We start from the raw sequence: 15,701 nt of genomic DNA on the forward strand, positions 1-15,701 counted from the left end.
GAACATTGGAGAAGGATTTCAAACACAATTCTAGCTCATTCATTATTTTTCAAATGATCCGGCCTACTTCTGTGGCTAAAATCATCTCAAATATCACCCTAACCCAGAAACTCAGCTGGGAAAACCTATAAAATCTCTGATTTAATTTCACCCAGCTTTTTTTCTTTTCAGTTTCCTCTCTGTAGTTATTGATTTCTAAAAAATAGTTATTGATATTTACTAACACAAGCCACTGCACCAGACAAAGAAAGAGAAAATGAGTGATCGATCCCTGCCCCCAAAGAGTTTGTGGTCTAATGTGAAAGTTACATAAACAAAAATGACAAGAGTGTGACCCTTTTTATAAAAGAAGTATGCTCAAAACACAGTGAAAGCACTGAGAAGCCCCTACAGACATACTTGGGTGAATCAGTACAAGGCATTAAAAGAGTAGGAAAAGACCATGAGCAGAGGTACTGAAGTATGGATAGGACTTTGCCTTGATGATAAGTTAAGAGAGGGTAATACTGGCCAGAACTGCATGTGCAAAGTCATGAGGGAAAAACGGAGGATCTGATGTTTGGGGAGCAACTTCCTCTTTAGTTATTGTTGGAGTCTAAATTGTGAGAAAATATGGTGCAATGGGATGGATACTGAAAGATGAGGCTGGCCAGTTAGTCGCTGAGGAGTTATGTAAATATAAGGGGCAGTTGAATCCATGAGAGTGTCACACGGCAATAAGAATCCTGTGTAAGCTCATTGGTTTCCATCACTAACACTTCTCTTACCAGCGGCACTTATGATTTCCATAGGTACATCGGATATCTTCCCAGGATACCTGGAAGTATATAACATAGAAAGTGAAGCAACCAGCTGACATCTGTGAAGCCTCCAGAGAGTACAGGGTGCTACATTCTGCCCTCCCTCACTCCTTCAGATAAACCTACCCCTAGGAACTCCCAAAACCCACAGCATCTAGTGATAAATGCCATGTAAATGAAATTTCTTTCAGTACCCTTGCCCCTCTGTTTACACTTGGTTATGTTCAGCCCAGAGTTCTAACTTCGTATTTCTAACTTTTCTTGCTTTCCATATATTTCCCACAGAGCTTGAAGGCACTGAACTTAGAACATCAAAAATATAGACATTGAGCTAAGTGGACTCTTAGAGACCATTTGGACACTTCATGCAGAAAACAGCTTTCAAGCTCATAAAATGTCCCACACACAGAGAACAATAATGTGGCTTGCTTGACCTTGAGGACCCATCTAGCCCTGGGCTCAGAATATAGCAGAGGTAGCTAATCTAGGGCAAGAGGCAATTTAGATGATGTTCCTTACCCAACAAACACTGGAATCATTGAAACAGAACCATTTTCCATCTACAGAATTCCGGATATAGGCACAATAATGACCAAAGTCAGGCATCCCCACATGGGCAATCACAGCAAAGAGTTCATATAGTCCTTCAAGCTGAAAGAACACAAGGCATAAAATTATTCACCCATCATCCTTCTTTTTCTAACCCTACTTTAAAATAAGGAAACATTTCATTACTTGTTTATTCAGTGAGTACTCCATGCCAGGCCCTGGTACTTCAAGGGGACTAGAAAACATTCCTTGACTTCAATAATTTCACAGCTAAGTAAGCAAGAATTAGAATGTCATGTTTTATACCAGATGTATTTACAGGTAAATTCTGGAAAACTCAACTTTTGCACAAAAAAGGAAAAGGAACAACCAGCTGAGGAAAGGCTGAGGAGCTGGGGGAAAAGCTCTCCAGAGAAGACATGCTTGAAATGATCTTTTCCAGAATGAACAAGATTAGTAGACAAGTTATGGAAAGGGGGTATACTCAAAATGGACCCAGAAACTGCAAAGGTTCTGCAGCATAACATTGCAGAGCATATTGAGGAAAAGGAAGTCAGGGAGGGCACTGTGAAGTCCATAAGATTTGTGTTTGAGAAATGCACTGAAATAATGTGGTTTGAAAAATGGATTAAGAGTTCATGTGAGTGGACAACAGGGGGATGGGAGCATGAGTTTGTGTGTGGGGGGGAGGTTGGGGGTTAATGGGGGGGATGTGGACACATTTGTAATACCTTAACTAATAATAATAAAAAAAAAGAGTTCATGTGAGAAGGAAACCAATGAGACACGTTAGAGTACCATGATCGTGCAAGGGAGAAATGGTAATAACCTGAATAATATCAGTGTGAGCACTAAAATGATAATCATTATTGACATAATTATTAGCTAACTTTTAGCATTCACTATGCATTTGGCCAAGTTTTTACATGCATTATTTCATTGAATATTTACACAAGCCTATAAATCCTACTTTGCAGAGGTGAACTCTAAGCTCATGGGGGTAAAGTAATTTACCCAAAGTTCAAAAGAGGTAGGATTTCAACCCAGGCCAATCTGGTTTCAAAGCTCAAGCTTTTAAACCCTACACTATAGTGAGGAAGTGGTAGTAAAGGTGGAGATGAGAAAACAGATTTGTGCAAAATTAAATGTACACTGTAACCGATTGGATGCAGAGATGGGGAGTAAGCCAAAGGCACTATAAAGATGAATCCCAGATTTCGGGAAGATGCTAGTACCGTAAAATTAAATATGGAACAGAACTGTTTGGGAATTAAGATAATGAATTTGGGGACTGTGTAACAACATTCACTAGGAGATGAGTATACTGGTTTGGAGGTCAAGAGAGAGATCTGGACAGGAGATACATATTTACAAGTGTTCAGTTTGAGGTGATCATTGAAACTATGAGAATTAATACAATGATATATAAAAAATGGGAAGAAAGAATAAAATTAAAACTAAATACCAACATGCCCAGCCTGTGTTGCTCAGTGGCTTGAGCGTGGTCCCATGCACCAAGAGTTTGCTGGTTATGTTTCCAGTCAGGGCATATGCCAGGGATGCAAGCTTGATCCCCAGTAAAGGAGGTGCCGGAGGCAGCCAATCAATGTTTCTCTATTATCAATGTTCCTATCATCTCTCCCTCTCCCTTTCCCTCTCTTTAAAAAATCAATTAAAAATAAAAATAAATAAATTACAAAAAAGGATGGGCATGAAAGGATCCAGAAAAAGAGAAAACTAGGGTAGATAAATTTTGTGGAGAAAAATAGCATCATTAGCACAGAATATCACAGATATATCATGTAAGACCAAGAAGTATCCATTAGATTTGGCATTAAGTGATTCTATCCACTCAAACTTAGAAAGTCAAGATAAATAATTCTCTATGAAAAGGGAACAGTGGTAGGAAAGATAGAGTTTTGATTTATTATGAACAGGATCTCCATGTTAGTTAGGAATATTCTATTTTCCCAACCAGTCAAATAATGTTCCTAACCTGAGACTTAGAAACAGGATCAATGAAGCAGGACAGGGGTGAGGATAGTGCAAATGATGCTAAGTTACCTAAAGAGGGGCTCAAATTATTCTCTATTTTCATTTGGAGACTTTATGTTGGATTTTTAAAATGCAAGACAATTATCTAGATCTAACTACTTTGTTTGCAAGAAATACAAGGATAGAGGAACACGTTAAATCTCACTAACCAGCCAATGTTAGATATCTATTAAAAAAAAACTCAACCAAATGAATTGCAAGGTAAAGAAAATGAGAGAAAACATAAAATATGAAACTTAACCTAAAAGAAGAAAGGAAGGGAGAGAAGGAAGGAACAAACTTAAGCAAATGCACATGCAGACCTTGTTTATATCTGGATTCAAACAAAACAAATTACAAGGCAGTCAGGGGAATCTGAATATTGTCTGGATATTAGATTATATTAAGGAATTATGAGGTAGAATTGGTTATGTTTAGAAAAAGCATGTTAATTCTTTAGAGAGAGACAGTGAAATACTAATGAAATGGTATAGTATCTGGGTTTTACTTCAAAATAATCCAGGAGACTGTCAAGGAAAGAAGAGAATAAAGGTATAGATAAAGCGACTAGCCATGAGTTTTGGTAACTGTTTAAGCTGCTTGATGGACATGGGGATTCATTGCATAATTCGTCACTACTTTAGAATATATTCAAAATTTTCCACAAATTTTTTGTGTGGTTGTTGTTGTGTGTGTGTGTGTGTATGTGTGTGTGTGTGCGGGGGAGGGGGGGTATGTGTGTGGTGTGGCAAGATTTATTCCAGTTGAAATAGAAGGCTGCCTGTGGGTTCCCAATGTCCCATCTCCCTCATCCCAAATTGGAAAAAATCCAATCTTGTCTTCATCAAGATCAGAACAAAGGCCAATGTCCAGAGTTTCTGTTTCCTATTAAAGCTTAGTCCTTTGAAGCTCAGGAGGACTGCCATGGGCCCTAGGCAGGGCTGCTAAACCTACATGGTTGCTATAGAGATAATACAGGAAAGAACGGATGAGTGCACATTATTGAGGGAGAGAGATAACTCTTTGTTCCCTGGGGTTATATGTTCTCAGGCTTGGGATGCACCAGGAGCTTTTTCAAAATAAACAACTAACTTCTCAAGCTTTCCCAAGCTTGCACTGGGCCTGCCTCCTGACCAATCCATTCTTTCTCCAGGTTAGATGGACAGGCCTCTATGGTCAAGCACCTCTCCTTGCATCATTTTGACTTCTAAGGCATGTGCTTACCTCCACTTTCATTATTCTATCCCTTTCCCCAGTGATCTGCAGGGGAACAAATCAGGGGTTCCCTGGGGAGTGTTGTTTTTAAGTAGAAAAAATTTTTAGATCATCAGGTAAACTGTGCAAGTAAAAATAAACAAAACTAGGGAAAAAAATGAGAATCCTATAAAGTGTATATGCCCTGAATTGATAAAGAAACTATATTATAATATAAGCTATTCTAACATATTATCAGGCCTCAATATTTAAAATACTAGAGCATGAATAGTAAACAGACCATTGGAACAAAACAGTTCAGAAATGGGTATATACAGCTAAAAGTAGAATGTGCTAAATGTATAATTTCAAACGTATAGAGAAAATCTATTTATGTCACTTTTTTTCTTATAATTTTTCAATAAGTTATTAGCTCAGGACAGTTGAATTCAACTTTATTTTGATTAAATTTGGTCCAATGTACTGGACACTTCCTTATTATCCTCAAAGTGGACATAAGCTGCTTTAAGAAGAAAACTTGGTTGGTGTTATATTTAGAGCCCATTGTGTTTACCTATGTACATGTAAGTACTACACATCTTATTAAAAGGAAGGTCCTGAATTATGGGTTCTTTCCCTCAGGTTCCTACTCCCCATGCTATGAGCTATATGAGTACAAACCCAATATTTATAAATATAGTCTTTTGAATCTTTAAGAAAAGCAGCTATAAAGAGCAAATGAGGGTGGTGGTGGTGGTGGTGGTGGTGGTGGTGGCATGGTGATAACAATTCACCATTGTTGTTCAAAAACACACAGGTCTCAATCATTAAAATATTATTTTTAAAAATAAGTGTTTCTTGAATATATGAAAATGTTTCTATTAATTACACCTTATTGGTGGTGAGTTTTCCTTCCTTTTTGTATACCAAACATGAAGAGCAGAAGACATAATTTCTGAGATGAAAGAATGACACAGATGAGACACCACAAAATGTCATTTGAGTGTGTAACTTCAAGCAGCCTAGGGGAGATGGGCAAAATCAAAAGGACACAGTGTCTAATGAGATGTCAATGGACAGGAGGTGAGGAGCATGTCACCTGGTACTCAGCATTGCAGAGGTCGTTATCAGTCAGAAGAAACTGATTTAAATCCAAGCTCTGGGGGAAATACAGTGAGTGGCAGATTTTTTCTGTCCGTGAATTCCTGATGGAAAACCGCATAAGGTGGATTGTCAAGGTCTGGGGCAAATGCGTCAGCTTCAAGACCTACAAAAGCAAAATCACTGTGGAGATGAAATCCTAAGGCACTTGAAATGGGTAAATTCAGAGAAATACCACAGCAAAAGGTATGTTAAAAGGGAAGCAGATACATATCCCATGGATAAAGACAACAGTGTGGTTAAGGCCAGGGATAGGGTGGTAGGGGCTGGGTGAAGGTGGGCAAAGGGAGAGGAAGGGAATGGGGACATCTGTAATAGTGTAAACAATTGAAAAAATAAATAAGTCAATAAATAAATAAAATCTCCTCTTTTTTATAAAATATTTTATTTATTTTTATTTTTTCAAAATTAAATTTTTACTTATGTACTTTTAATTCTTTATTGTTAAAAGTATTACATATGCCTCCTTTTCCCCCCATTGTCCTCTCCCAGCCCACCCCCCACCCCCCTTGAGCCCAGGCCTTCACCTGCTATTGTCTGTGTCCATTGGTTATGCTTATATGCATACAAGTTCTTTGATTGATCTCTTACCACTCTCCCACTCGCCCACCCTCCCCTGCCTTCCCTCTGAGGTTTGACAGTCTGTTTGATGCTTCTATGTCTCTGGATATATTTTTGTTCATCACTTTATGTTGTTCATTATATTCCACAAATGAGTGAGATCATGTGATACTTATCTTTCTCTGACTGGCTTATTTCACTTAGCATAATGCTCTCCAGATCCATCATGCTGTTGCAAATGGTAAGAGTCCTTGCTTTTTTACAGCAGCATAGTATTTCATTATGTAGATGTACCATAGTTTTCTAACCCACTCATCTGCTGATGGGTCCTTCGGCTGTTTCCAACTCATAGCTGCTTCTTCCATTCCCTTAAACATTGTGCTGCTATGGACATAGGGATGCATATATTCTTTCTTATAGGTGTTTCTGGTTTCTTGGGATATATTCATAGAAATGGGATTACTGGGCCAAACAGGAGTTCCATTTTTAATTTTTGAGGAAACTCCATACTATTTTTCACAGCTGCTGCACCAGTCTGCATTCCCAAGAGCAGTGTATGAGGGTTCCCTTTTCCCCACATCTTTGCCAGCACTTGTCATTTGTTGATTTGTTGATGATAGCCATTCTGACATGTGTGAGATGGTACCTGATTGTTGTCTTGATTTGCATCTCTTGAATGATCTTTGAGCATTTTTTCATATGTCTCTTGGCTTTCTGTATGTCCACTTTCAAAAAGTGCTTAGTTAGGTTCTTTGCCCATTTTTTATTGGATTGTTTATTTTCCTTTTGTTAAGTTGTATAAGTTGCCTAAAAATTTTAGAGATTAACCCTTATCAGATGTAACATTGGCAAATATGTTCTCCCATGCAGTGGGCTCTCTTGTTATTTTGTTGATAGTTTCTTTTGCTGTGCAGAAGCTTTTTATTTTGATGTAGTCCCATATTGCTATGAGATATGTCTGATATTTTGCTGCCTATGGATTCCTCTTCTTCCATTCCCTTAAATATACATTTGAGAGACTGCTTTCTCTGCTATGAGTGTTGTTAAATAAACATAGAAACAATTTAGATATACTACATTATCTCCTGCTACTGGCATTATCACCAATCCAACCTAGAATATTTAACAAGCAAAAAGTACATTCATCATGCTTAAAACTTTAAATATTGATAAACTTAAAATACTAAATATTGTTATAGCATTTAATATGAGAATTTCTGTATTACCAACATTTTTAAAGTTGTTATGAGTGTGAAATGATAAAAAATTAAGTGTATTAGCAATCCTCTATTAATTATCTAAATGTAGTTTCAGTGAACACAGTGCAGTTTCTGAAGTGTTATCTTTAATTCTAATTGTTTTCTGAAATGTCTGTTTAAACTACTAAAATACATGAGCTTGTAAAAGAAAAAAAGAGGGGGAGCAGAATGATACAATACACAGTGGAGGTCCTATTGGCTGTCTGTTGAGTTCTTGTGCAGAAGGCCTGAGCAGCCCAGATTCTGTACAGGCCCTGGAATCCAGGGCAACAATAGAATCTGCTCTATGGAGTTAGTCTAGTCTTGAGGAAAAAACTCTGCCCCTGCTCTAAGACCTTCTCTTCTTATCCTTAAAGGCTCTGTCCCTCTCAGTGATGTGATCTGAGGAGCCCTAGGATCCAGGGGCTCAATTAGGAATCCCTCGCTCAGTCCCCATGAGGTGCCTTGGTGACTCTGTGAAGTCTTTTGGGAAACCCTCATGGGGCAACCTGGACTGGGGAAGAATCTGGCTTCATGGAGTGAGTACCTGTTTCCCACGGGTCTTCTTCCCACAGTTCTCACAGAAACATTTGTCCTTGTTTGACAACTCCCTGGGCTGGAAGAAGCAGTGAAGGGCATCCTCCTGTCCCAGGAGAACAACAAATAAAACAGGGTTGGCATTTCCCATCTAGAACACATCCCCTCACCCTGCAGACGGAGATTTAAGTTTTTATTTTAGTTATCTCTATGTCCCCCTTAATGTCTGGCCCAGAGGTCAGGATCTCAATAAGTACCAACTGATCAGAAAGAAAAAACAGGAGGAGGCACTTGAAAATGGAAATAGGAGGGGAAATTATTTTTTGTCAAATCAAAGGAGAATTTAGGCAGAGCCATGCAAAAAAAAAAACAGAAATGACTTTTTAAAAGTCAAGGGTGAGCTAAAAAGCCCAATTAGTAAACTGAAGAAGAAAGAAGGTGAAAGGATTAGGCAAAAAACAAACACATACACACACTCACACACACACACACACACACACACGGGTGAGCAAAAGTAGGTTTACAGTTGTGAGTACATGAAACACAGAGTTTATTCTTGTAATATTATTTATTCTTGTATTATATATTTTTCCATACAAACAACTATAAACCTACTTTTGCACACACACACATACACACACACAGACATACACAACAATATGATGATAATCAAAGGGAAAGGGGTGAGGGTAGGTGGAGGTGGGCAAAGTGGGGAGAATGGGGATGGAAAGAGACTTTGCTTGGGGTGATGGATGCATGATGCAGTGTGCAGATGATGTTTTATTGAGTTGTATATCTGTATGGTTCTTTGAACCAATGTCACCCCAATAAACTCAATTTTTAAAAAAAGAATCAAGAGGCATTGGAAACACTGGGTTACATGGGAACAGGAAATTCACAAAGAGAAATCCCTTACCACTGTTTTCAGGGGCTTTGAGTCCATATCAAAAAGAGAAAGTGGGAGGGTCAGCATGCTGCTGTTTCTGCTACTATCTATGGTACATTCAAGGCAAATAAAGGACTCCTTCATCTGGATTGTATACAGGGCCTGCAGTCTCTCTACCTATAAGACAGAGGAGGGGAGAGATAAGAAGGACACAGAGCCATAAGTGGACGAGGTCAGGATAATTTCCCGAAGTGGGAGCCACGAGATAGAAGCTCCAGAAATGACAGCCACTAATGCTCTTGGCTCTATTAAAAAAGGTACAAAATAATAACATTAATAATATTATGGAATTGTGATAAGCATTTTATAGAATTTTCTCTTTTACTAGTAACACCCTCTATACATTGCATTAACAATTGCTTAATGAGTTAAATGAGCAGCATCTTAAACTTTTTAGTTCTCTATTCCTAGAATCTTACCAAGTCCACATCAGTGATTTGGCCCTTAATTAGGTTCCAGATTGTGAAGTAGAGTTGAGCAGCATCATGCTGGACAAACACTGGCAAAAGAGACAAGTAACAGCCCAATTAGTGAGGTCACCACGAATACTTTTCATGCCCTTCTGCCCTAGCTACCTAGATGCACATGAGCACTCACCACTTTGCATTTTCCTAGTCTTTGTCTCATTTTAAGGCTGTTTCCACTACATGTTAGGAGTTAGAAATGGAAAAAAAAGGTTGGTATTGATTTTGCGAGTTCCTCTTAAAAATTAAAATCCAAATTTTCTGTCCTCTGATTTGCCACCCATACCTATTGGCCTCTACTCAGGGACACAGCTAGATAAAACCAACAGTCAACAGTGGATTCTTTCCTATGTCTACCAGGTATGCCAAACCAATACTCTAATTAGATTCCTATGGCCACCCATTTCTCTGTCTTTATGTACTTATTTTTAATTATTTATTGTTGAAAGTTTTACATATGTCTCCTTTTTCTCCATTGGCTTCTCCCTGGCCACCCTCACCCTCTAGCACATACCCTCACCGCCCCCACCTAGTGTCTGTGTTCATTGGTCATGCTCATATGCATGGATACAAGTCATTTGGTTGATCTCTTACCCCCTCCCCGCCACCATCCCCTGCCTTCCCTATGAAGTTTGTTGGTCTGTTCAATGCTTCTATGTCTCTGGATATATTTTTGTTCATCACTTTATGTTGTTAATTATATTTCACAAATGAGTGAGATCATGTGATATTTCTCTTTCTCTGACTGGCTTATTTCGCTTAGCATAATGCTCTCCATGTACATCCATGCTGTTGCAAATGGTAAGAGTTCTTGTTTTTTTTATAGCAGCATAGTATTCCATTGTGTAGATGCACCACAGTTTTTTAATCGACTCATCTACTGATGGGCACTTAGGCTGTTTCCAAATCTTAGCTATTGTAAATTGTGTTGCTATGAACATAGGGGTACATATATTCTTTCTTAATGGTGTTTCTGATTTCTTGGGATATACTCCTAGAAGTGCAATTACTGGGCCAAATAGGAGTTGCATTTTTAATTTTTGAGGAAACTCCATATGTTTCCCACAGAGGCTGCACCAGTCTGCATTCCGACCAATAGTGTATGAGGGTTCCTTTTTCTCCACATCCTTGCCAGCACTTGCCATTTATTGATTTGTTGATGATAGCCTTTCTGACAGGTGTAAGGTGGTACCCGATTGTTGTTTTGATTTGCCTCTCTCAAATGATCAGTGACTTTGAGCATTTTTTCATATGTCTCTTGGCCTTCTGTATGTCTACTTTGGAAAAGTGACTATTTAGGTCCTTTGCCCATTTTTTCATTGGATTGTTTATCTTCCTTTTGTTAAGCTGTATGAGTTCCCTATAAATGTTGGAGATTAAACCCTTATCAGAGATAACATTGGCAAATATGTTCTTTCATGCATTGGACTCTCTTGTTATTTTGTTGATGGTTTCTTTTGCTGTGCAGAAGCTTTTTATTTTGATGTAGTTCTATTTGTTTATTTTCTCCTCAGTTTCCATTGTCATAGGAGATTTATCAGTAACGATACTGCTATGACATATGTCTGATATTTTGCTGCCTGTGGATTCTTCTAAGGTTTTTATGGTTCCCCATTTTATGTTTAAACTAGTGGCCCACTGCACAAAATCGTGTATGGGGGGAGGGGGTTCCCTCAGCCCAGCCTACACCCTCTCCAATCAGGGACCCCTTGGGGGATGTCCGACTGCTGGTTTAGGCCCAATCCCACAGGCCTAAATCGGCGGTCAGACATCCCCCTCGAAATCTGGGACCGCTGGCTTCTAACTGCTCACCTGCCTGCCTGCCTGATCGCCCTGAATTGCCTTTGCCTGCCCGCCTGATTGCCCCTAACTCCTCTGCCTGCCTGCCTGATTGCCCCTAACCTCTCTGCCTGCCTGCCTGATCACCCCTAGCTGCCTCTGCCTTCTTGCCTAATCTCCCCTAACTGCCCTCGCCTGCCGGCCTGATCTCGCCCCCAATTCATGAATGGGGCTAGGGGGTTCCCTCAGCCCAGCCTGCACCCTCACCAATCGGGGACCCCTTGGGGGATGTCCAACCGCCGATTTAGGCCCGTGTGGGATCAGGCCTAAACCAGTGGTCAGACATCCCTCTCACAATCTGGCACTGCTGGCTTCTAACCACTCACCTGCCTACCTGCCTGATAATCCCGAACTGCCTTTGCTGGCCTGCCTGATTGGCCCTAACCCCATTGCCTGCTTGCCTGATTTCCCCTAACCTCTCTGCCTGCCTGCCTGCCTCATGGTCCCTAGCTGCCTCTGCCTGCCTTCCTGATGGCCCCTAACCACTCTGCCTGCCTTCCTGATTGCCCCTAACCCCTCTGCCTGCCTGCCTGCCTTGTCACCCCTAACTGCCTCTGCCTGCCTGCCTGATCACCTCTAACTGCCTCTGCCAGCCTGCCTGATCACCCCTAACTACCCTCCCTTGCTGGCTTGATCTCGCCCCCAAGTTCCCTCTCCTGCTGTCCTGGTTTCCCTAAACTGCCCTCCCCTGCCGGCCTGATCTTGCCCCCAACAGCCCTCCCCTGCTGGCCTGATTTCACCCCCAACTGCCCTCCCCTGCCACACTGATTGCCCCCAACTGCCCTCCCCTGCCAGCCTGATATCACCCCTAACTGCCCTCCCCTGCTGGCCTGATTGCCCCTAACTGCCTCTGCCTCTGCCTGCCTCATCACCCCTAACTGCTCTCCCCTGATGGCCTGATCACACCCTCAACTTCCCTCCCCTGCCAGCCTGATCTCGCCGCCAACTGCCCTCCCCTGATGGCCTGATTGCTCCTAACTGCCTCTGCCTCGGCCCCCACCACCATGACTTTGTCAAGAAGGAAGTCAGACATCTGAAAGATGGCTGGTTGACCTGGTCTAATTAGCATATTACCCTTTTATTAGTATAGATAGATTATATAGGATAGGATTGCTTAAATGGAGCGGGGGGAAAGCTTTTTTCAACAGGAGGACATTCTCTTGGCAGACAAAAACACATAATCCTATATCTGGACTGACAGCCAGCCATATGCACTATACTGGCAAAGCAGTCATTAAAAAATTGAACTGGGAGAAACTAAGATGGCGACATAGGTAAACACCGGAAATTACTGCCTCCCACAACAACTTCAAAAATACAACGAAAAGACAAAACGGACATCATCCAGAACTGCAGGAAGGCTGGCTGAGTGGAAATTCTACAATTAGAAGGAAAGAGAAAAGTACACTGAGAGCCAAAGGAGCTGCGGAAGTAAAGTGCAGAGGTACGGAGGCTCGAGCGTGCGCAGGGAAAGGGGCTGGCACCTGAGGACGCAGCTGTCTTTTTGAATCAAGAGGGAGTCACAAGTTCCCGACTGCTCCGAACTCCAGTTCCGGGAAGTCTCTGGGGACCCAGGACTCATATGGGGAGAACTGGACTGTCTGGAAGCAGGCAGAACTCTGAACTTGAGGGCGGCTTTCCCTCAGAGGTGCTTGCAGCAATTATCGGGACACTGAGAAGCGCGTCCCCTTAGGGCAGGGCTGAGGACCAGCCATAGCTGCTTGCTCCGCCCTTTGATTCCCTGAGACCCGGCCCCACCCAGGCTGTGGCAGAGGCTTTTGCATATGAATGCCCTGGCCCTTTGCAACCTGAAAATTACCTAACAAATTGCAGCTGGGCCAGACAGACCCAGAACTTCCAAAAGAAGGCCCAAGGCCCCACAGCAGCTTGCATTGCTTCACAGCTGGGCCTCATCAGGGCACCTCCAAACTCGAAAAAAAAGAAGGGGAATCTGCAGTTCTCTTCGTAGCTCCTGCTGGGTAACCTCAGGAAGAGGCTAAATTAGCACCTCCTTAGATCCAAGAGCCAGTGTACCCAGTGGTCAGAGTGGGACCATCCAGATTACAACTCCGCAGATCCATAAGGGACACACTCAGGGCACAGACTCAGTGAGCACCAAAGCCCCACTGAAGCAAGTCTTGCCCCAGAAGGGTGTCTTCAGCACAGAAGTTCTCCCACTGCAGACACAGCTGAGTATCAGTGCCAATTGGCCTGGAGGTCAATTCCTCCCAGTGATCCTACAACAATCAAGGCATAACTACAACAAGACTGTGCACAAAGCCCACAATGGGTTGCACCAAGAGTGTCCACCTCAGGTTACTGGGGAGGCTGAGCCACTGGGCCCTACAGGACACCTAGCACACAAAACCGCTCTACCAACACAGGGGAAGCATAAAAAATGCGGAGGCAAAGAAACAGGTCACAAATGACAGAAATGGAGGAAAGCAAACGACTGGATATAGAGTTCCAAACCACGTTTATAAGGTTTTTCAAGAAATTTATGGAAACCGCCGATAAATTTAGTGAGACCCTGGAGGATATGAAAAAAGACCAACTAGAGATTAAGCATACACTGACTGAAATTAAGAATAATATACAGAGACCCACAGCAGACAAGAGGATCCCAAGAATCAAGTCAAAGATTTGAAATACAAAGAAACAAAATATACCCAACCGAAAAAGAAAAAAGATTCCAAAAATATGAAGATAGTGTAAGGAGCCTCTGGGACAACTTCAAGCGTACCAACATCAGAATTATAGGGGTACCAGAAGAAGAGAGAGGGCAAAATATTGAAAACCTATTTGAAGAAATAATGACAGAAAACTTCCCCTACCTGGTCAAAGAAATAGACTTACAAGTCCAGGAAGTGCAGAGAACCCCAAACAAAAGGAACCCAAAGAGGACCACACCAAGACACATCATAATTAAAATGCCAAGAGCAAAAGACAAAGAGAGAATATTAAAAGCAGCAAGAGAAAGACAGTCAGTTACCTACAAGGGAGTGCCCATACGACTGTCAGCTGATTTCTCAACAGAAACCATACAGGCCAGAAGAGAGTGGCAAGAAATATTCAAAGTGATGAATAGCAAGAACCTATAACCAAGACTACTTTATCCAGCAAAGCTATCATTCAGAATAGAAGGTCAGATAAAGAGCTTCACAGATAAGGAAAAGCTAAAGGAGTTCATTACCACCAAACCAGCATTATATGAAATGCTGAAAGGTATTCTTTAAGAAGAGGAAGAAGAAAAAGGAACTCTTACCATTTGCCACAGCATGGATGGAACTGGAGAGCGGATAAATACCACATGATCTCACTCATTTGTGGAATATAATGAACAACATAACTGATGAACAAGGACTGATCCAGAGACGGAGAGGCATTGATTGGACTGTCGGGCCTTGGAGGGAAGGTAGGGGAAGGTGGGGGTAAGGGGGAAAGGTCAACCAAAGGACTTATATGCAAGCATATAGGCCTAACCAATGGACACGGACAACGGGGTGAGGGCATGGGGGGGGGGGGGGTAGGGGGGTAGGGGGTAACGTGGGGATAAGGACACACATGTAATATCTTAATCAATAAAAAATATATTTAAAAAAAATTGAACTGCTCTCTTACACCATACTCCAAATAGCTGTTGCCCTTAAAACCCCTCCTCAGCCCGCACCTTAGGTTCTGCCTTAGTAGTTCACCCAGATTAGGTTCTGAGTGGTCGGTTTCTATGCCAGTCAGCATCAAAAGCTCCACCTCCTAGGCAGCCAGTGGCTTCTGGCACTTCACCCAGATTTGGTTCTGATTGGTTGGTTTCTATGCCAGTCAGCATCTCTGGGCCATCTATGGGCCTGATCAAAGAGGCGAGGCTGATCAGCAGCCCCGCAGAGGCCTGGAGAGAAACAGAGGTGGGGCTGCTGGTGAATCCCAGATAGAAAGAGAGAGGCAAGGGCTGATCAACAGCTGCCACTGAGGCTGAAGATCAGACCCTGTCTCTCTCTCTCTGCAGGTCTCTCTCTGGGCCTAATCAGCAGTCCCCTCAGCAGTCAGTGCTGGGTTGCTGCCCTGGCACCGGCTGCAGTAAGGCCACTATTGCAATGCAGCACTGACTTCCCGTGTTAAGTTGAGCCTTCGGTCGTTGTGGACCCTGGCTCTTTATATATATAGGTCTTTTATCCATTTTGAGTTTATTTTTGTGTATGGTGTAAATTGTGATCTAGTTTTTTTTACATGTATCTGTCCAATGTTCCCAACACCATTTGTTCAAGTGACTGTCTTGACTCCATTGTATGCTCTTGCCTCCTTTGTCAAATATTAATTGAGCATAATGTCTTGGGTTGATTTCTGGGTTCTCTGTTCTGTTCCATTGGCCTATATGTCTGTT

The 15,701-nt window shown here is 41.9% G+C and overlaps 1 protein-coding gene across 1 annotated transcript in view; it reads right to left on the reverse strand.

Annotated features, from left to right (window-relative positions):
• The window catches only part of USP18 (ubiquitin specific peptidase 18), a gene marked incomplete at its 5' end in the record, with an annotated part of 62,361 nt that overhangs the window by 1,121 nt on the left and 45,539 nt on the right, over positions 1 to 15,701 (reverse strand). The window contains 6 exon segments of the mRNA XM_081083514.1: positions 768 to 817; positions 1,320 to 1,451; positions 5,677 to 5,844; positions 8,085 to 8,180; positions 8,991 to 9,137; positions 9,440 to 9,519. Of these exon segments, the coding sequence (XP_080939640.1) occupies positions 768 to 817; positions 1,320 to 1,451; positions 5,677 to 5,844; positions 8,085 to 8,180; positions 8,991 to 9,137; positions 9,440 to 9,519 (673 nt within the window).

The sequence above is a fragment of the Myotis nattereri genome, assembly GCF_964212035.1.
Source record: "Myotis nattereri genome assembly, chromosome: 2".
NCBI lineage: Eukaryota > Metazoa > Chordata > Mammalia > Chiroptera > Vespertilionidae > Myotis > Myotis nattereri.